This window comes from Nerophis lumbriciformis, linkage group LG01 (assembly GCF_033978685.3).
Source record: "Nerophis lumbriciformis linkage group LG01, RoL_Nlum_v2.1, whole genome shotgun sequence".
NCBI classification, from domain to species: domain Eukaryota; kingdom Metazoa; phylum Chordata; class Actinopteri; order Syngnathiformes; family Syngnathidae; genus Nerophis; species Nerophis lumbriciformis.
The window spans coordinates 64,222,041-64,242,806 of NC_084548.2; the positions used below are offsets into that span (position 1 = coordinate 64,222,041).

Here is a 20,766-nt window from a genome sequence, read left to right on the forward strand (position 1 = left end):
ATAATGAAGACAAAATAGAACATTTCATAGGTTTGCAGAGAACTATATACAATATGCACACTGGAGGCATGATGCCACCATAGGTTTGCAGAGAACTATATACCATATATATATATATATATATAAAGTACTATTAAAGATATTTGCGCCTTCTCAACTCTGTGGTAATATTCTTTTCACAAAATACAACCAATAGTACGTTAATGTTAAATCTTACTTGTGAAAAGTAATCTATTTTCAACAGTCCGCTCGTTTGAGCAGGAAAACGCTGAACACCATCTTTGTTTTCTACCTGTCAACTGTCAGTTTAGGCTGCTCGCCGGCTCCTCATCACCACTTCAAGATGGCGGCCCAACTTCTCGCGTCACAGCAGCCAATGCTGCGTTTACTTATAAGATGTCTATGGTTAAACCAAACGCGCCTTATTTTTCAAGTTTTTAAGACGTAATGGAAGATGTAAATACATTTGTAGACTCTATGTGTTTTGGTGAATTTGACAAAATTGTCAAACGTATAGCGTAAAAAAAAATCCCACTTCTTTATGGAGAACTGTAGTACCCACAATTCAAAGCGGCATTTCACTTCCGGGTCAGACTAAAGCACCCTGTCAAAGAGGTGAAAGAAGCAAGTTTAGCTAAATGTTTCGTTTATTCTTTGCTTGCAAGATCGGGAAGCAAACTAGGTAAGCAATTGTTTACGAGCACACAAAAATATACTTAAAAGTTTGTCATTTAACCGATTGGACTTGACTGCAATGTGATAATCAGGTAATTAAAAGTCAAATATGTGAGTGTGCTCGCCATAGTTTCCTATGAATGACGTCAATGTATGACATTTTTAGCTTTTGTGAGCGAAATGTAAACCCTATACTGAGTGGTATCGCTTTAGTTAGGCACACAAATACTGTGTTATTGTTAAAAAATAATCTTACCTTCTTTAGTAACTTTCTTGTGTTATTACCACAGTTGCCGGGAGACCAGAATGTCAGTCGTCGGTATCGATACCTATGGATTGCCACGATTTCCGATACTTAGTCGATACCACGATAACAAGAAAAACTGAACCCATGTAATTTTAGACTAATTGCGAAAACTGCGAGGTATTTAGGATAATGTCTTTCAACATATTTTTGCACACAATTCAAATTGCAGTGTCCATTGCCAAAAGGTACGTTCAAAAAAGTGTTCCATCACCTCTCAGTTGATCAAAACAAACAATTCTGTGCTCATAAATAACAATATACTCTCATTTTCCCCGGGGGATTTTTGTTTATTTTATTTCTACAATGTGCCACTTGCCCATTAAAAAAAGATGTCCCCCAGGCCACACTATGCCTTCCGGGTAAACTACGCAAAGCAGTGGCGTTCAAAGTGTCGCCAAACGACAGAAGAACGTCTCTAAGCTGTGTTTTCTTAGCACTTTCGGAAGTGATAAACGTTGTCTCGCGCACTTTTGGATCTTTTACGCACGCTGTGGTAATGCACACTCCCTGGGCTTGTGGTGGTGGATCTCAGCTTTATTTGGCGATAACTTCCGTGACCGCTTGTATTTGATTACTAAATACCTGCATGAAGCAAGATACACCTCTTTTTCAGTGTATGTATTTCTATTTGCTAAATAGAGCGACAAAGTGGATCGTTTCACCTTATACTCTGGCAGACCAGCCACGAATGAGGTGTGTTGTCAAGTTTTTGATGAGCGAGGGAGATTCAGAAGCGCCAAATGCGCATTCGTGACAGGTTGATTATTTTCCAAGACAGCCGGCGTTTGAGAATTGACGTTGCTCCCCGAGGAAAAACTGTTATACAGTGTTCGGTACTGACCATACTAAAAAAAAAAGCAAGTATTTTTGGCAGTACAGTCAATCAATCAATCAATCAATCAATCAATGTTTACTTATATAGCCCTAAATCACGAGTGTCTCAAAGGGCTGCACAAGCCACAACGACATCCTCAGCTCAGATCCCACATCAGGGCAAGGAAAAACTCAACCCAATGGGACAATGAGAAACCTTGGAGAGGACCACAGACGACCCCCCACCCCCAGGGCGACCGGTGCAATGGACGTCGAGTGAATCTAGCATAATATTGTGAGAGTCCAGTCCATAGTGGATCTAACATAATAGTGAGAGTCCAGTCCATAGTGGATCTAACATAATAGTGTGAGAGTCCAGTCCATAGTGGATCTAACATAATAGTGAGAGTCCAGTCCATATTGGATCTAACATAATATTGTGAGAGTCCAGTCCATAGTGGATCTAACATAATATTGTGAGAGTCCAGTCCATAGTGGATCTAACATAATAGTGAGAGTCCAGTCCATAGTGGATCTAACATAATAGTGAGAGTCCAGTCCATAGTGGATCTAACATAATAGTGAGAGTCCAGTCCATAGTGGATCTAACATAATAGTGTGAGAGTCCAGTCCATAGTGGATCTAACATAATAGTGTGAGAGTCCAGTCCATAGTGGATCTAACATAATAGTGAGAGTCCAGTCCATATTGGATCTAACATAATATTGTGAGAGTCCAGTCCATAGTGGATCTAACATAATATTGTGAGAGTCCAGTCCATAGTGGATCTAACATAATAGTGAGTCCAGTCCATAGTGGATCTAACATAATAGTGAGAGTCCAGTCCATAGTGGATCTAACATACCGGTAATAGTGTGAGAGTCCAGTCCATAGTGGATCTAACATAATAGTGTGAGAGTCCGGTCCATAGTGGATCTAACATAATAGTGAGAGTCCAGTCCATAGTGGATCTAACATAATAGTGTGAGAGTCCAGTCCATAGTGGATCTAACATAATATTGTGAGAGTCCAGTCCATAGTGGATCTAACATAATAGTGAGAGTCCAGTCCATAGTGGATCTAACATAATATTGTGAGAGTCCAGTCCATAGTGGATCTAACATAATAGTGTGAGAGTCCAGTCCATAGTGGATCTAACATAATAGTGTGAGAGTCCAGTCCATAGTGGATCTAACATAATAGTGTGAGAGTCCAGTTCATAGTGGATCTAACATAATAGTGTGAGAGTCCAGTCCATAGTGGATCTAACATAATAGTGAGAGTCCAGTCCATAGTGCATCTAACATAATAGTGAGAGTCCAGTCCATAGTGGATCCAACATAATAGTGAGAGTCCAGTCCATAGTGGATCTAACATAATAGTGAGAGTCCAGTCCATAGTGGATCTAACATAATAGTGTGAGAGTCCAGTCCATAGTGGATCTAACATAATAGTGTGAGAGTCCAGTCCATAGTGGATCTAACATAATAGTGAGAGTCCAGTCCATAGTGGATCTAACATAATATTGTGAGAGTCCAGTCCATAGTGGATCTAACATAATAGTGTGAGAGTCCAGTCCATAGTGGATCTAACATAATAGTGAGAGTCCAGTCCATAGTGGATCTAACATAATAGTGTGAGAGTCCAGTTCATAGTGGATCTAACATAATAGTGTGAGAGTCCAGTCCATAGTGGATCTAACATAATAGTGAGAGTCCAGTCCATAGTGGATCTAACGTAATATTGTGAGAGTCCAGTCCATAGTGGATCTAACATAATAGTGAGAGTCCAGTCCATAGTGGATCTAACATAATAGTGTGAGAGTCCAGTCCATAGTGGATCTAACATAATAGTGAGAGTCCAATCCATAGTGGATCTAACATAATAGTGTGAGAGTCCAGTCCATAGTGGATCTAACATAATAGTGAGAGTCCAGTCCATAGTGGAGCGAGCAGGAGACCATCCCGAGCGGAGACAGGTCAGCAGCGCAGAGACGTCCCCGGGTCCCTACTTTGGACAGCCAGCGCTTCATCCGTGGCAGATCAACTAGTCTAAAAGGGGGGTCTTTAAAGGCTAGAGTATACAAATAAGTTTTAAGATTGGACTTAAATGCTCAGGTAGCATCTCTAACTGTTACCGGGAGGGCATTCCAGAGTACTGGAGCCCAAATAGAAAACGCTCTATAGCCCGCAGACTTTGTTTGGGCTCTGGGAATCACTAAAAAGCCGGAGTTGTATACTATGTAATACTTGTGTCTCACCAGAGTCAATGTATGTGGCTGTAGCGCTTGTCGAGAGCTGTGATGCCCCTGGAGGTCAGATGGCCCTTCCCACAATGCCCCTCGTTGGCCTGGAGGCTCTCCAGCTCGCTGGTCATGGGCATGGTGGGCTCCTACTCCTACTTTTGGACCAGTAAGTCCCGTTCAGTTGGAAAAAACAAAAAAAACAAACCCAGCTGTCATTCAGGAAGGTTGTCGCTCCCACCCTAGAGTACATGAACTCCTTGACGGTCCATAACCGGGAGGTTCTGTTTGAGCTGATTGACCGGCGGCCTGCGGACACGCCCCTGATCACGCTGTCCAATCACCAGTCTTGCATGGACGACCCTCACATCTGGGGTAAGACAAGACACCCAAGCTCCGTAAGGAAAGTGTTGACACTTAATGTGTGTGTGCTAGGTGTCCTGAAGCTGAGACACTTGTGGACTTTTAACAAGATGCGATGGTAAGTCTTGTTTCTTTACCTCGGCCATTTTATCCATCCAGTTGTTTTATTTGGAACATGTTCACATTTTCTGTTCACTTATTCACAGCGGAGGTGCCACAATTTGTAGTACAAAAAATAAGGTGAACGAGATGAGGCAATTTCTGAAGGAATTGCGTGCGAATGTTCCAATGCTGAAGTTGAACTGAAATGCTGACAGAATGTAGTACAAATGTAAGAACAGTTTGAATATTGGAATGGTTTGAAGGGTTTGAATTTCCAGGAAAACCGGAATTTGGTTTGGAACTTGGGAAAGTGTTTGTTTGAAATTCCAGGATGAGTGGAATGTGTTAATGTTGGAATGGTTTAAATAGGTGGGAAAATGTGGGAATTGGGCAAGCTGGAAAAATGTCCCATTAATTTCAATGGGAACTTCCTGGAAATTTGTGAATTTTAGGAAAAGCCGGATTTAAAAAAAAAAAAAAGATTAGGAGCATTAATGTCCTGAATGAGTTGAATTGGTTGGTGTTGGAATTGTTTAAATTGGCCAAGAAATGTTAAAGTAGTAACAGTTTTTTAATTGAGATATTGTATTGTGGAATTCCTAGAATTTCGGGAAAACCGGGAATGTTTGTAGTTCCTAAACCAACTTGGTTTTTTTGTCCAGAGTAAGAAAAAATGTTTCGACGGTGGAACAGTTGAAATGGGATGAAAAAAGGAAAAGGAGTACTCAAACGAAAAAGGTTGGAAATAGGGTTGTTAAAAAAACAGGAATTCCTGGAAATTTGTTGAACGCGGAAAAATGGTATTTTGAATGTCCAAGATGAGTTGAATGTGTTGAGGGTTGAATGGTTTGAATAAGATGAAAAATGTGGGAGTTGTGGAAGTTTGAAGAATGTCCTATTGATTTCAATGGAAATTTCTAAACAAATTGTGAATTTCGGGAAATGCAGGAATTTTTTTGAAAATGGTAAAACAACTTGAATGGTCAGAATGAGTTGAAATAGTTGGTGGTGGAATTTTTCAAATCGGTCGAGAAATGTTGAAGTAGTAACCTGTTGAATTGAGAAATGGTATAACGGAATTCCTGGAAATTCGGGAAAACCAGGAATGTTTTAGTTCCTAAACCAACTTGGTTTTTTGTTCTGACTAAGAAAAATGTTTTGACGGTGGAACAGTTGAAATGGGATGACAAAAGGAAAAGGAGAAGTCAAACGAAAAAGGTTGGAAATAGGGTTGTTAAAAAAACAGGAATTCCTGGAAATTTGTTGAATGTGGATAAATGGTAGTTTGAATGTCGAGGATGAGTTGAATGTGTTGAGGGTGGAATGGTTTGAATAAGATGAAAAATGTGGGAGTTGTGGAAGTTTGAAGAATGTCCCATTCATTTTAATGGGAATTTCTAAAAATTTGGGAATTTTGGGAAATGTAGGAATTTTTTTTGAAAATGGCAAAAAACTTAAATGTTCTGAATGAGTTGAAATGGTTGGTATTGGAATTTTTCAAATCGGTCAAGAAAAGTTGAAGTAGTAACATGTAATTGAGAAATGGTATAGTGGAATTCCTGGAATTTCGGGAAAACCGGGAATTTTTCCAGTTCAAAAAACAACTTATTTCTTTGTCCTGATTAAGAGGAATGTTTCGACGGTGCAACTATTGAAATGCGGCGAAAAATGTGGAAGGAGTAGTTGCCAGAAAAAAAGGTGGAACTAGGGCTTTGGAAAACCAGGAATTCTGGAAAATCCTGGAATTTTTTTGAACATGGAAAAATGAAAGTTGGAATTTCCAGCATGGTGGAATGGTTTGAAAAATGTGGAAATGGTGGAAGTTTTGAAAAATGGCCAATTCATTTTAAATGGGAAAAATGTCAGGAACATCTGGAATTCTGGGAAATCTGGGAATTTTTGAAATTTGTCAAGGGGAAGCCCGCAATTCCCGAATAGGCTGAACAGTTTGAAGTTGGAACAGTTTGAATAGGTTGAGAAATTTGGGAATTGTGCAACCTGGAAAAATGTCACATTCATTTCAATGGGAACTTCCTGGAAATTCGGGAATTTTGGGAAAAGTGGGATTTAAAAAAATAAAATAAATTAGGAGCATGACTATCCTGCATGAGCTGAATTGGTTGGTTTTGGAATTGTTTAAATCAGTCAATAAATGTTGAAGTAGTAACAGTGGTTTAATTAAGAAATTGTATTATGGAATTCCTGGAATTTCTGAAAAAACAGGAATGTTTGTAGTTCCTAAACCAACTGTTTTTTTTTGTCCTGACTAAGAAAAATGTTTTGACGGTGGAACAGTTGAAATGGGATGACAAAAGGAAAAGGAGTAGTCAAACGAACATGGTTGGAAATAGGGTTGTTAAAAAAACAGGAATTCCTGGAAATTTGTTGAATGTGGATAAATGATAGTTTGAATGTCGAGGATGAGTTGAATGTGTTGAGGGTGGAATGGTTTGAATAAGATGAAAAATGTGGGAGTTGTGGAAGTTTGAAGAATGTCCCATTCATTTCAATGGGAATTTCTAAAAATTTGGGAATTTTGGGAAATGTAGGAATTTTTTTTGAAAATGGCAAAAAACTTAAATGTTCTGAATGAGTTGAAATGGTTGTTGTTGGAATTTTTCAAATCGGTCAAGAAATGTTGAAGTAGTAACATGTAATTGAGAAATGGTATAGTGGAATTCCTGTAATTTCGGGAAAACCAGGAATTTTTCCAAGTCAAAAAACAACTTATTTCTTTGTCCTGATTAAGAGGAATGTTTCGACGGTGCAACGGTTGAAATGCGGCGGAAAATGTGGAAGGAGTAGTTGCCAGAAAAAAAGGTGGAACTAGGGCTTTGGAAAACCAGGAATTCTGGAAATTCCTGGAATTTTTTTGAACATGGAAAAATGAAAGTTGGAATTTCCAGGATGGTGGAATGTGTTGAAGGTGGAATGGTTTGAAAAATGTGGAAATGGTGGACGTTTTGAAAAATGGCCAATTCATTTTAAATGGGAAAAATGTCCAGGAACATCTGGAATTCTGGGAAATCTGGGAATTTTTGAAATTTGTCAAGGGGAAGCCCGCAATTCCCGAATAGGCTGAACAGTTTGAAGTTGGAACGGTTTGAATAGGTTGAGAAATTTGGGAATTGTGCAACCTGGAAAAATGTCACATTCATTTCAATGGGAACTTCCTGGAAATTCGGGAATTTTGGGAAAATAAAATGATTAGGAGCATGAATATCCTGCATGAGCTGAATTGGTTGGTTTTGGAATTGTTTAAATCAGTCAATAAATGTTGAAGTAGTAACAGTTGTTTAATTAAGAAATTGTATTATGGAATTCCTGGAATTTCTGAAAAAACAGGAATGTTTGTAGTTCCTAAACCAACTTGTTTTTTTTGTCCTGACTAAGAAAAATATTTTGACTGTGGAACAGTTCAAATGGGATGACAAAAGGAAAAGGAGTAGTCAAACGAAAAAGGTTGGAAATAGGGTTGTTAAAAAAACAGGAATTCCTGGAAATTTGTTGAATGTGGATAAATGGTAGTTTGAATGTCGAGGATGAGTTGAATGTGTTGAGGGTGGAATGGTTTGAAAAATGTGGAAATGGTGGACGTTTTGAAAAATGGCCAATTCATTTTAAACGGGAAAAATGTCCAGGAACATCTGGAATTCTGGGAAATCTGGGAATTTTTGAAATTTGTCAAGGGAAAGCCCGCAATTCCCGAATAGGCTGAACAGTTTGAAGTTGGAACGGTTTGAATAGGTTGAGAAATTTGGGAATTGTGCAACCTGGAAAAATGTCGCATTCATTTCAATGGGAACTTCCTGGAAATTCGGGAATTTTGGGAAAATAAAATGATTAGGAGCATGAATATCCTGCATGAGCTGAATTGGTTGGTTTTGGAATTGTTTAAGTCAGTCAATAAATGTTGAAGTAGTAACAGTTGTTTAATTAAGAAATTGTATTATGGAATTCCTGGAATTTCTGAAAAAACAGGAATGTTTGTAGTTCCTAAACCAACTTGTTTTTTTTTGTCCTGACTAAGAAAAATGTTTTGACTGTGGAACAGTTCAAATGGGATGACAAAAGGAAAAGGAGTAGTCAAACGAAAAAGGTTGGAAATAGGGTTGTTAAAAAAACAGGAATTCCTGGAAATTTGTTGAACGCAGAAAAATTATAGTTTGAATGTCCAGGATGAGTTGAATGTGTTGATGGTGGAATGTTTTTAATCGGTTAAAGAATGTGGGAGTTGTGGAAGTTTGAAGAATGTCCCATTGATTTCATTGGAAATTTCCCAAAAATGTGGTAATTTCGGGAAATGCGCGAATGTTTTTGAAAATGGTACAAAAAACTTGAATGGTTTGAATGTGTTGGAATTTTTCAAATTGATCGAGTAGTAACCTGTTGAATTGAGAAATGGTATAACGGAATTTCGGGAAAAACGGGAATTGGTAACACTTGTCTAACACTCTGCACCATCTTAAAAGCAATTGGAAGTTGGTGATTCCAAGGACGCAATATATATATTTTTTTAATACATTTTTTTTTTCAATGCATGGAAACGTGACGGACTATTTTCCGGCAGGACCCCCGCAGCGTCGGACATCTGCTTCACGAGAGAATTGCACTCTCGCTTCTTCAGCAGAGGGAAGTGCGTTCCTGTCTGCAGAGGTAAGCGACTGTCAGGTTCAAACACTGATGACATCTATTAAACAAGACAAGAAGCAAGGAATCATGCAGAGACAAGAGTTCAGTTTTGCTCAATGAGGAGAGCCGTTTTTGGGCTGTAGTCTAGTTACAGATCCAAACTACGCTCTAAAATCCTGCCCACGTGCTCCTCTATTTATTTGGGAGGTCCCTGGTTACATCACTGAGGCTGCCGCTGAGGGAAGGGGGGTAAGCTCAGCAGCCGCAGTTAGACACAATGTATGACTATTAATGAAATGCAAATGTGCTGACACTCGTGATATCGCCCTGTCTCTGCTTTGTCTGCGTCACGGTACTCGATGTTCGGCCTTGGCAGTCAGCGTAGTCTGGACACAACACTGATACGAGACGACTCGCAATTTTTTGGATTGCCAGCTGTCCCTTTGCACAGATAGAAAAGTACAACTTCAGCACAATTGATAATAACTATAGCAATGGCCCTTGAGCATAAGACATACCTGCCAACTACTCCGGTTTTCCCGTAATTAGTACGGTTTTCATCAACCTATTCCGGGTTACGGTTGCAGTGATGAAAAATACGGTTTTTCATTAATTAAAAATTTTTTTTTTTTTAAAGTTTTATTCACAAAATCGCATAACAACAATGACAATCGACACTGCTTCCCGTAACTTCGTATCGAGCCATTCCGAATGCCATGCGCGAGGCTATTTATAGCACCGCTGCCAAGCACGAGGCACCAGTTGCCATTGTTTCCAAACGAGCGAACGATAATGGAAACAGCCGGAGAAAAATTGCAAACGAGTCTTAAACCGAAAACAAAACTGCAGTCATTCCGTGAAGAATATTCAAAAGCCTATCCGGGAATAATTATCCGTTCCAAAAAGGGTGAAAACTACGCGAATTGCACCTTGTGCAGACAAGATTTTTTGATCGGACACGGAGGAATTAGCGATGTAAAAGACCACGTTGGGACAAAAAAACACGAGTCTAATGCCGTTGCTAGCGATACAAGTGGAAAACTTTCAACGTTTTTCGTCGCCCAAATAGATTCTTTGGATGTGATAAATGTCGAAGTTTTATTTGGATTTTAGCCACAAAAAGGTATTGACACCAATGTTATCTATTGGAATTGTTTAGTACTGTTATACTGTTAAAAGTGTTTATACTATTTATGCTTTCAAGTCCAAGTTGAAGAAATCTTGTTAAATGTTGACAGCATAACTACCAAAATACAGAAGTATGTCCTTAATATTTTTGCAGTGCTATTTCTGTTGAAAAATTAAAATGATTACATTAGAGATGTGATGTGCCACTTTTCAAGTGTCTGATGGCTTAAATTAATTTTCATTAATTTTTCATATTTTGAATTCTTTTGAAAGGCTTACAAAAAAACTACATTTGAATTGTAATTCCATGCTATTGACAGGACTATTAATTTTAATGAAGTTAGCTTACCATGTTTACAGTATGATAATTGTGATAGAAAAGTGAATTTTAGGCACAGAATATTTTTTACAATTGAACAAGGCAGTAGATTATACAAGCTTGGACAGAAAGTTAATAATGACACCAATTTTATTTTTAATGGAATTGTTTAGTACTGTTTTACCATTTGTTTACTGTAAAAAGTGTTTATACTGTTTATACTTTCAATTTACAAATTGAAGTCTTGTGAAAGGTTGACAGGATAACTGGCATTAACTGTCAAAATAATTTCAAACTATTGAAGTTAGCTTACAGAATAAACATGTCAATCAACCCATATGATTTTTGCTGTAATATTTTTGTTTTGAAAAGTCACTGTGACTGATAGAAAAATGATGGTTTTAGCAACATTTTAACCTGTCTGAATGCTAATAATCATTTTGCGTCGGGGGGTGAAGGAACCCCCCACCAGGACTTTGTCCTGGACCTACCGGGGCCTGCGGCCCCTGGACCCTGGCTACAAGGTTTTTCTGATTTCAAAAGTTGGCAGGTATGATAAGAGTTGTATGATAATATATACATAATTATTCTAACAGCGACACACACTCCATTTTGTCTTAGTCTCCATCGGGCCTACAAGGCAACCCTTTCTCAAAAATGTGTGAAAATGGAAAAAAAAAATTTTTTTTGTTTTAATATAATTTGTATAGGACAGGGGTCGGCAACCCGCGGCTCCGGAGCCGCATGCGGCTCTTTGATCACTCTGATGCGCTCAGCTGCATACTTGCTGACCCTCCCGATTTTTCCTGGAGACTTCCGAATTTCAGTGCCTCTCCCGAAAATCTCCCGGGGCAACAATATTGAGGGCGTGCCTTTAGCGTCCGATTTTACACTATCTGCGTGCCGGCCCAGTCACATGTTGTATGCAGGCTCTGCCCTTCACACTTAAGTGACTGCAAGGCATACTTGGTCAACAGCCATACAGGTCACACTGAGGGTGGCCGTATAAAACAACTTTAACACTGTTACTAATATGCACCCACACCAAACAAGAATGACAAACACATTTCTGGAGAACATCCGCACCGTAACACAACATAAACACAACAGAACAAATACCCAGAATCCCATGCAGCACTAACTCTTCCGGGCTACATTATACACCCCCTCTACCACCAAACCCCGCCCCCCCCAACCCCGCCCACCTCAACCGACGCATGAAGGGGGGGGGTTTGGTGGTAGCGGGGGTGTATAATGTAGCCCGGAAGAGTTAGTGCTGCATGGGATTCTGGGTATTTGTTATGTTGTGTTACGGTTAAAGTTAAAGTTAAAGTACCAATGATTGTCACACACACACTAGGTGTGGCGAGATTATTCTCTGCATTTGACCCATCACCCTTGATCACCCCCTGGGAGGTGAGGGGAGCAGTGGGCAGCAGCGGTGGCCGCGCCCGGGAATCATTTTGGTGATTTAACCCCCAATTCCAACCCTTGATGCTGAGTGCCAAGCAGGGAGGTAATGGGTCCCATTTTTATAGTCTTTGGTATGACTCGGCCGGGGTTTGAACTCACAACCTACCGATCTCAGGGCGGACACTCTAACCACTAGGCCACTGAGTAGGTGGGGATGTTGTCCAGAAATGTGTTTGTCATTCTTGTTTGGTGTGGGTTCACAGTGTGGCGCATATTAGTAACAGTGTTAAAGTTGTTTTATACGGCCACCCTCAGTGTAACCTGTATGGCTGTTGACAAAGTATGCATTGCAGTCACTTATATGTGTCTGCAGAAGCCGCATACAACATGTAACTGGGCTGGCACGCTGTTTATACAGCCTGTAGAGGGCGCTAAAGACAGTGCCTTATTATTGTCGTTTTGGTGAAACTTGCCCTGAATTTCGGGAGTCTCCTGGAAAAATAGGGAGGGTTGGCAAGTATGACACTGTCAAGCGCCATTCATACAGAACTCGCGAAATAACGTCTCACGGGCCGCGTGTCTGGTTTATACATAGCACAAATTTAAAAAAAAACTCTATGCAGTGTTATTTCATTTTAAATTTAAAAAGAGTTTTGTGGCTCCCATTGTTTTCTTGAATTTGTGAAACGGGTCAGAATGGCTCTTTGAGTGTTAAAGGTTGCCGACCCCTGGTATAGGAGGACACACATGACACAAACCTTCCTAAATGTTAGAAATCCCACTGTTTTTATTAAACATGCTTCACTGCTGAGAAGATTTCAGTGGTCCTCGAACTCACCGTAGTTTGTTTACATGTGCAACTTTCTCCGATGCTGCCACAGAAAGACGTGTTTTATGCCACTCCTTTGTTTCATTTTGTCCACCAAAAGTTTTATGCTGTGCGTGAATGCACAAAGGGGAACTTTGTTGATGTTATCGACTTGCATGCTAATGTCTTTTGCTAGCTTTTTAGCTACTTTTGCATGTTTAAACCTAAAAATTGTGATCTTAGAAGTATGCTAACGTCTCTCATGTTAGCATGCTATCGTTCTATCCTAACCTTTTGGCTAATTGTGTATGTTTACACCTAAAAGTCATATATTTTGATACTTGCCGCCATCTTCGAAGTATGCTAACGTCTCTTATATTAGCATGCTAACGTTTTATCCTTGCTTTTTAGCTAATTTTGTATGTTTATACCTAAAAATCAAAGATTTTGATACTTGGCGCCAACTTAGAAGTATGCTAACGTCTCTCATGTTAGCATGCTATCGTTTTATCCTAGCTTTTTGGCTAATTGTGTATGTTTATACCTAAACGTCGTATATTTTGATACTTGGTACCATCTTAGAAGTATGCTAACGTCTCTTATATTAGCATGCTAACGTTTTACCTTTGCTTTTTAGCTAATTTTGCATGTTTAAACCTAAAAATAATGGTTTTGAATATTTTGCGCTACCTCAAAAGTATGCTAACGTCTCTTATATTAGCATGCTAACATTATATCCTAGCTTTTTAGCTAATTGTGTATGTTTATACCTGAAAGTCATAGATTTTGATACTCGGTGCCATCTTAAAAGTATGCTAACGTCTCTTATATTAGCATTCTAACCTTTCATTATGGCCTTTTAGCTAATTTAACATTTTATCTTAGCTTTGTAGCTAATTTTGCATGTTTAAACCTAAAAATAATGGTTTTGAATACTTGACGCTATTTTAGAATTATGCTAATGTCTCTTATATTAGCATGCAATTGTTTTATCCTAGCTTTTTAGCTAATTGTGTATGTTTATACCTAAAAATCATACATTTTGATACTTGTTGCCAACTTAGAAGAATGCTAACACCTTTCATGTTAGCATGCTAACATTCTATCCTGGCTTTTTAGCTAATTTCGTATGTTTATACCTGAAAGTCATAGATTTTGATACTTGGTGCCATCTTAAAAGTATGCTAACGTCTCTTATATTAGCATTCTAACCTTTCATGGTGGCCTTTTAGCTAATTTCGTATGTTTAAAACAAAAAATCATAGTTTTGGATACTTGGTGCCATCTTAGAAGTATGCTAACGTCTCTTAAATTAGCATGCTAACATTTTATCTTAGCTTTGTAGCTAATTTTGCATGTTTAAACCTAAAAATAATGGTTTTGAATACTTGACGCTATTTTAGAATTATGCTAATGTCTCTTATATTAGCATGCAATTGTTTTATCCTAGCTTTTTAGCTAATTGTGTATGTTTATACCTAAAAATCATACATTTTGATACTTGTTGCCAACTTAGAAGAATGCTAACACCTTTCATGTTAGCATGCTAACATTCTATCCTGGCTTTTTAGCTAATTGCGTATGTTTATACCTGAAAGTCATAGATTTTGATACTTGGTGCCATCTTAAAAGTATGCTAACGTCTCTTATATTAGCATTCTAACCTTTCATTGTGGCCTTTTAGCTAATTTTGTATGTTTAAAACAAAAAATCACAGTTTTGGATACTTGGTGCCATCTTAGAAGTATGCTAACGTCTCTTAAATTAGCATGCTAACATTTTATCTTATCTTTGTAGCTAATTTTGCATGTTTAAATCTAAAAATAATGGTTTTGAATACTTGACGCTATTTTAGAATTATGCTAATGTCTCTTATATTAGCATGCAATTGTTTTATCCTAGCTTTTTAGCTAATTGTGTATGTTTATACCTAAAAATCATACATTTTGATACTTGTTGCCAACTTAGAAGAATGCTAACACCTTTCATGTTAGCATGCTAACATTCTATCCTGGCTTTTTAGCTAATTTCGTATGGTTATACCTGAAAGTCATAGATTTTGATACTCGGTGCCATCTTAAAAGTATGCTAACGTCTCTTATATTAGCATTTTAACCTTTCATGGTGGCCTTTTAGCTAATTTTGTATGTTTAAAACAAAAAATCATAGTTTTGGATACTTGGTGTCATCTTAGAAGTATGCTCTCGTCTCTTAAATTAGCATGCTAACATTTTATCTTAGCTTTGTAGCTAATTTTGCATGTTTAAACCTAAAAATAATGGTTTTGAATACTTGACGCTATTTTAGAATTATGCTGATGTCTCTTATATTAGCATGCAATTGTTTTATCCTAGCTTTTTAGCTAATTGTGTATGTTTATACCTAAAAGTCATACATTTTGATACTTGTTGCCAACTTAGCATGCTAACATTCTATCATAAAAATTGTGATCTTAGAAGTATGCTAACGTCTCTCATGTTAGCATACTATCGTTCTATCCTAACCTTTTGGCTAATTGTGTATGTTTATACCTAAAAGTCATATATTTTGATACTTGCCGCCATCTTCGAAGTATGCTAACGTCTCTTATATTAGCATGCTAACGTTTTATCCTTGCTTTTTAGCTAATTTTGTATGTTTATACCTAAAAATCATAGATTTTGATACTTGGCGCCAACTTAGAAGTATGCTAACGTGTCTCATGTTAGCATGCTATCGTTTTATCCTAGCTTTTTGGCTAATTGTGTATGTTTATACCTAAAAGTCGTATATTTTGATACTTGGTACCATCTTAGAAGTATGCTAACGTCTCTTTTATTAGCATGCTAACGTTTTACCTTTGCTTTTTAGCTAATTTTGCATGTTTAAACCTAAAAATAATGGTTTTGAATATTTTGCGCTACCTCAAAAGTATGCTAACGTCTCTTATATTAGCATGCTAACATTATATCCTAGCTTTTTAGCTAATTGTGTATGTTTATACCTGAAAGTCATAGATTTTGATACTCGGTGCCATCTTAAAAGTATGCTAACGTCTCTTATATTAGCATTCTAACCTTTCATTGTGGCCTTTTAGCTAATTTCGTATGTTTAAAACAAAAAATCATAGTTTTGGATACTTGGCGCCATCTTAGAAGTATGCTAACGTCTCTTAAATTAGCATGCTAACATTTTATCTTAGCTTTGTAGCTAATTTTGCATGTTTAAACCTAAAAATAATGGTTTTGACTACTTGACGCTATTTTAGAATTATGCTAATGTCTCTTATATTAGCATGCAATTGTTTTATCCTAGCTTCTTAGCTAATTTCGTATGTTTATACCTAAAATTATGGTTTTGGATACTTGGCGCCAACTTAGAAGGACAGGCCATAGGTTCAGGGCACAGATCGCAAGCCCATCAAAGTTTATGCGAGAATTTCTTCGTTCTTTTATGGTTCTTTCTTCAGGGGATGGCGTTTACCAGAAGGGCATGGATTTTGTCCTGGAGAAACTGAACAGAGGGGAGTGGGTCCACATTTTCCCAGAAGGTAGGCGTGTACTTGTGCTGTTGAATGGGAAGTTACAAAAAAAAAAGCATTGATTTTTAATTTACCAGGTAAAATCAACGCGACTGAAGACTTCCTCAGGTTAAAATGGGGTGAGTGTGCAGCACATGATTGTCAATACCACTTGCTGACCTGGCTGGTGTTGCAGGTGTTGGACGCCTCATAGCGGAGTGCAGGCTGCATCCTGTCATCCTGCCACTGTGGCATGTGGGTCAGTAGCTGGGTTAAGAAAAGGCGTCTTTAAACGGTGGAAATGACCTCCATCTTTTGTGTCAGGTTTGAGCGACGTCCTGCCCAACATGGCTCCCTACATTCCTCAAATCGGCAAGGTATTGAGGAACATTTCTGTGCTTTCTGTCCGCCTTGTGTCACGATTTGCTCCCCAGAGAATCACCGTCCTGGTGGGGAAACCTTTCAGCGTGAAAGACCTGGCAGAAAACCTCCGAGCTGAGAAGAAAAGCCAGGTGACGACACAGGTTTTTTTTTTTTTTACATTCTTACATTCTTAACTGTCATACACGTGTAAAAAAGGATTTTCAATTAAAAAAGATGTAAAGTAGAAATAGTCTGTTCCAGCGTCAAACTGCAGCCATCATAAATGCCTACTAAGTCTGCAGGCCAAGTTTTGAGTAATATTTTACATTCTTAACTGTCATACACGTGTAAAAAAGGATTTTCAATTTAAAAAAATGTCCATAGAAAATAATGTAAGTAGAAATAGTCTGTTCCAGGGTCAAACTGTGGCCATCATAAATATTGACTAAGTGTGCTGGCACAGTTTTAAGTCACATTTTACATTCTTAACTGTCATACATGTGTAAAAAAGGATTTTAAATGTAAAAAATGTCCATAGAAAATAATGTAAGTAGAAATAGTCTGTTCCAGGGTCAAACTGTGGCCATTATAAATATTGACTAAGTGTGCAGGCACAGTTCTAAGTAATATTTTACATTCTTAACTGTCATACACGTGTAAAAAAGGATTTTAAATGTAAAAAATGTCCATGGAAAATAATGTAAGTAGAAATAGTCTGTTCCAGGGTCAAACTGTGGCCATTATAATATATTGACTAAGTGTGAAGGCACAGTTCTAAGTAATATTTTACATTCTTAACTGTCATACACTTGTAAAAAGGGGTTTTAAATGTAAAAAATGTCCATAGAAAATAATATAAGTAGAAATAGTCTGTTCCAGGGTCAAACTGCAGCCATCATAAATGCCTATAAGTGTGCAGGCAAAGTTTTAAGTAATATTTTACATTCTTAACTGTCATACACATGTAAAAAAAGATTTTAAATGTAAAATATGTCCATAGAAAATAATATATGTAGAAATAGTCTGTTCCAGGGTCAAACTGTGGCCATCATAAATATTGACTTGGTGTGCAGGCACAGTTCTAAGTAATATTTTACATTCTTAACTGTCATACATGTATAAAAATGTATTTTAAATGTAAAAAATGTCCATTGTAAATAATAAAACTAGGAATAGTCTGTTCCAGGGTCAAACTGTGGCCATCATAAATATTGACTAAGTGTGAAGGCACAGTTCTAAGAAATATTTTACATTCTTAACTGTCATACACGTGTAAAAAAGGTTTTTAAATGTAAAAAAATGTCCATAGAAAATAATGTAAGTAGAAATAGTCTGTTCCAGGGTCAAACTGTGGCCATTATAAATATTGACTAAGTGTGAAGGCACAGTTCTAAGAAATATTTTACATTCTTAACTGTCATACACGTGTAAAAAAGGATTTTAAATGTAAAAAATGTCCATAGAAAATAATGTAAGTAGAAATAGTCTGTTCCAGGGTCAAACTGCAGCCATCATAGATGCCTACTAAGTGTGCAGGCCAAGTTTTAAGTAATATTTTACATTCTTAACTGTCATACACGTGTAAAAATGTATTTTAATTGTAAAAAATGTCCATTGTAAATAATAAAAGTAGAAATAGTCTGTTCCAGGGTCAAACTGTGGCCATCATAAATATTGACTAAGTGTGCAGGCACAGTTTTAAGTCACATTTTACATTCTTAACTGTCATACACGTGTAAAAAAGGATTTTAAATGTAAAAAATGCCCATGGAAAATAATGTAAGTAGAAATAGTCTGTTCCAGGGTCAAACTGTGGCCATTATAAATATTGACTAAGTGTGCAGGCACAGTTCTAAGTAATATTTTACATTCTTAACTGTCATACACGTGTAAAAAAGGATTTTAAATGTAAAAAATGTCCATGGAAAATAATGTAAGTAAAAATAGTCTGTTCCAGGGTCAAACTGTGGCCATTATAATATATTGACTAAGTGTGAAGGCACAGTTCTAAGTAATATTTTACATTCTTAACTGTCATACACGTGTAAAAAGGGATTTTAAATGTAAAAAATGTCCATAGAAAATAATATTAGTAGAAATAGTCTGTTCCAGGGTCAAACTGCAGCCATCATAAATGCCTATAAGTGTGCAGGCAAAGTGTTAAGTAATATTTTACATTCTTAACTGTCATACACGTGTAAAAAAATATTTTAAATGTAAAATATGTCCATAGAAAATAATATATGTAGAAATAGTCTGTTCCAGGGTCAAACTGTGGCCATCATAGATATTGACTTAGTGTGCAGGCACAGTTCTAAGTAATATTTTACATTCTTAACTGTCATACATGTATAAAAATGTATTTTAAATGTAAAAAATGTCCATTGTAAATAATAAAACTAGAAATAGTCTGTTCCAGGGTCAAACTGTGGCCATCATAAATATTGACTAAGTGTGAAGGCACAGTTCTAAGAAATATTTTACATTCTTAACTGTCATACACGTGTAAAAAAGGATTTTAAATGTAAAAAAATGTCCATAGAAAATAATGTAAGTAGAAATAGTCTGTTCCAGGGTCAAACTGTGGCCATTATAAATATTGACTAAGTGTGCAGGCACAGTTCTGAGTAATATTTTACATTCTTAACTGTCATACACGTGTAAAAAAGGATTTTAAATGTAAAAAATGTCCATAGAAAATAATGTAAGTAGAAATAGTCTGTTCCAGGGTCAAACTGCAGCCATCATAGATGCCTACTAAGTGTGCAGGCCAAGTTTTAAGTAATATTTTACATTCTTAACTGTCATACACTTGTAAAAATGTATTTTAATTGTAAAAAATGTCCATTGTAAATAATAAAAGTAGAAATAGTCTGTTCCAGGGTCAAACTGTGGCCATCATAAATATTGACTAAGTGTGCAGGCACAGTTTAAAAGTAACATTTTATATTCTTAACTGTCATACACGTGTAAAAAGGGATAAAAAAACTAAAATAAATAAAATGTCCATAGAAAATATCCGTTCCAGGGTCAAACATAGTGGGTATAAAGGCAATGTTTAAGTCACATGTGAACACAACAAATACAAGCGTAAAAAGAAGTTAGCGGTGTCACAAAAACTAAGACTATGTCTTCATGTCCCCAAATAAAGTTGTCCTTTCAGGTGGAAACGAGGAAGACCTTGACTGACTTCATCCAGGTGGAATTCCAGAGCCTTAAAGTCCGAGCCGAGTCGCTCCACTACCAGAACCAGACCGAGTCCTGAACCGAGGAAACTCTTTTAAAGTTGGAAATGACAACTTTTTTTATTCCAGAAGGACCTGAAAGAACTGAACTCTGCTCTCGGAGCCATGCTGCTTGTGAGCCAGTACCGTGTCTTGTCCTGGTGGACTCATGCCGGACTCTACTCCGAGGGTGTCCAAAGTGCGGCACAGGGGCCATTTTGTTTTAATTGTCCTTTCAGTGTATTCTAAAATACAGTTATTGATTTATAAAAACATCACACCCATCCCACGCCCCAACTTCTGTACCATTCAGTTTTTAACAAAAACATTTGCCAAAATTGTGCCCTGATTTGGCACTTGCAACTTTTTTTGGCCCCCTTGTGGCCTACTTTGCAGTCCTCAATAAAAATAAAAATAAAGTACAGGGACTGTTTTTTTGTTTTTTTTCGGCACTCAAATTTAAACTGACTCACTCAATGTTTGGTCACACAATAACTGAGCAGCTATAAAAAAAAGGCAAGTCCAAAAATTTGGTCTAAAATTAATGTCAAAATGTTGCCTAAAAACAATTTTATGTTGTAATTTTTCATGAAAAATATTGTTTTTCAGCAAAACTTAGGCTCACATTTTTTTCAGCAAAAGATTTTGTGAAAAAAGGCATCAAAAAACTGGTGAGTATACTTTCGTCGAAAATGAGTCGGACATTTTTGTCAAATATTTTGGCAAACATTTGTCAAAAAATTAGACAGATATTTTTGCCGAAATTGTTCTGCAAAAATGTGGCTAACATTTTCGTCCAAAAATGTGGCAACACTTTGGTCAGAAATGTGGTGTAATTTTTCATTGAAAAGTTAAAGTTCTTTAGCAAAAATTGGGCT

The 20,766-nt window shown here is 37.2% G+C and overlaps 1 protein-coding gene across 6 annotated transcripts; it reads left to right on the forward strand.

The window, feature by feature from the left end:
* Positions 1 to 569: 569 nt before the first annotated feature.
* On the forward strand, positions 570 to 20,312 carry tafazzin (tafazzin, phospholipid-lysophospholipid transacylase). 6 transcript variants are annotated; one of them, XM_061924074.1, is made up of 11 exons: positions 570 to 682; positions 4,059 to 4,206; positions 4,284 to 4,412; positions 4,473 to 4,518; positions 9,073 to 9,158; positions 16,251 to 16,331; positions 16,400 to 16,441; positions 16,498 to 16,560; positions 16,626 to 16,678; positions 16,736 to 16,825; positions 19,816 to 20,312. In XM_061924074.1, the coding sequence occupies exons 2-11, from the start codon at positions 4,098 to 4,100 to the stop codon at positions 19,927 to 19,929; spliced, it is 813 nt and encodes a 270-aa protein (XP_061780058.1). In that variant the 5' UTR covers positions 570 to 682; positions 4,059 to 4,097; the 3' UTR covers positions 19,930 to 20,312. The 6 variants fall into 6 exon arrangements, with proteins under 6 accessions (XP_061780058.1, XP_061780088.1, XP_061780077.1 ...); XM_061924104.1 differs by having other exon boundaries at positions 19,828 to 20,312; XM_061924093.1 differs by having other exon boundaries at positions 16,736 to 16,813.
* The last annotated feature ends 454 nt before the right edge of the window (positions 20,313 to 20,766 follow it).

Bases quoted from the DNA above. Each gene is read 5' to 3' on its own strand.
- tafazzin (XM_061924074.1), top strand. From the start codon at position 4,098: ATGCCCCTGGAGGTCAGATGGCCCTTCCCACAATGCCCCTCGTTGGCC. The intron at 4,413-4,472 runs GTAAGACAAGAC...TGTGTGTGCTAG, and splicing joins GGACGACCCTCACATCTGGG to GTGTCCTGAAGCTGAGACAC. The intron at 16,442-16,497 runs GTGAGTGTGCAG...CTGGTGTTGCAG, and splicing joins CTTCCTCAGGTTAAAATGGG to GTGTTGGACGCCTCATAGCG.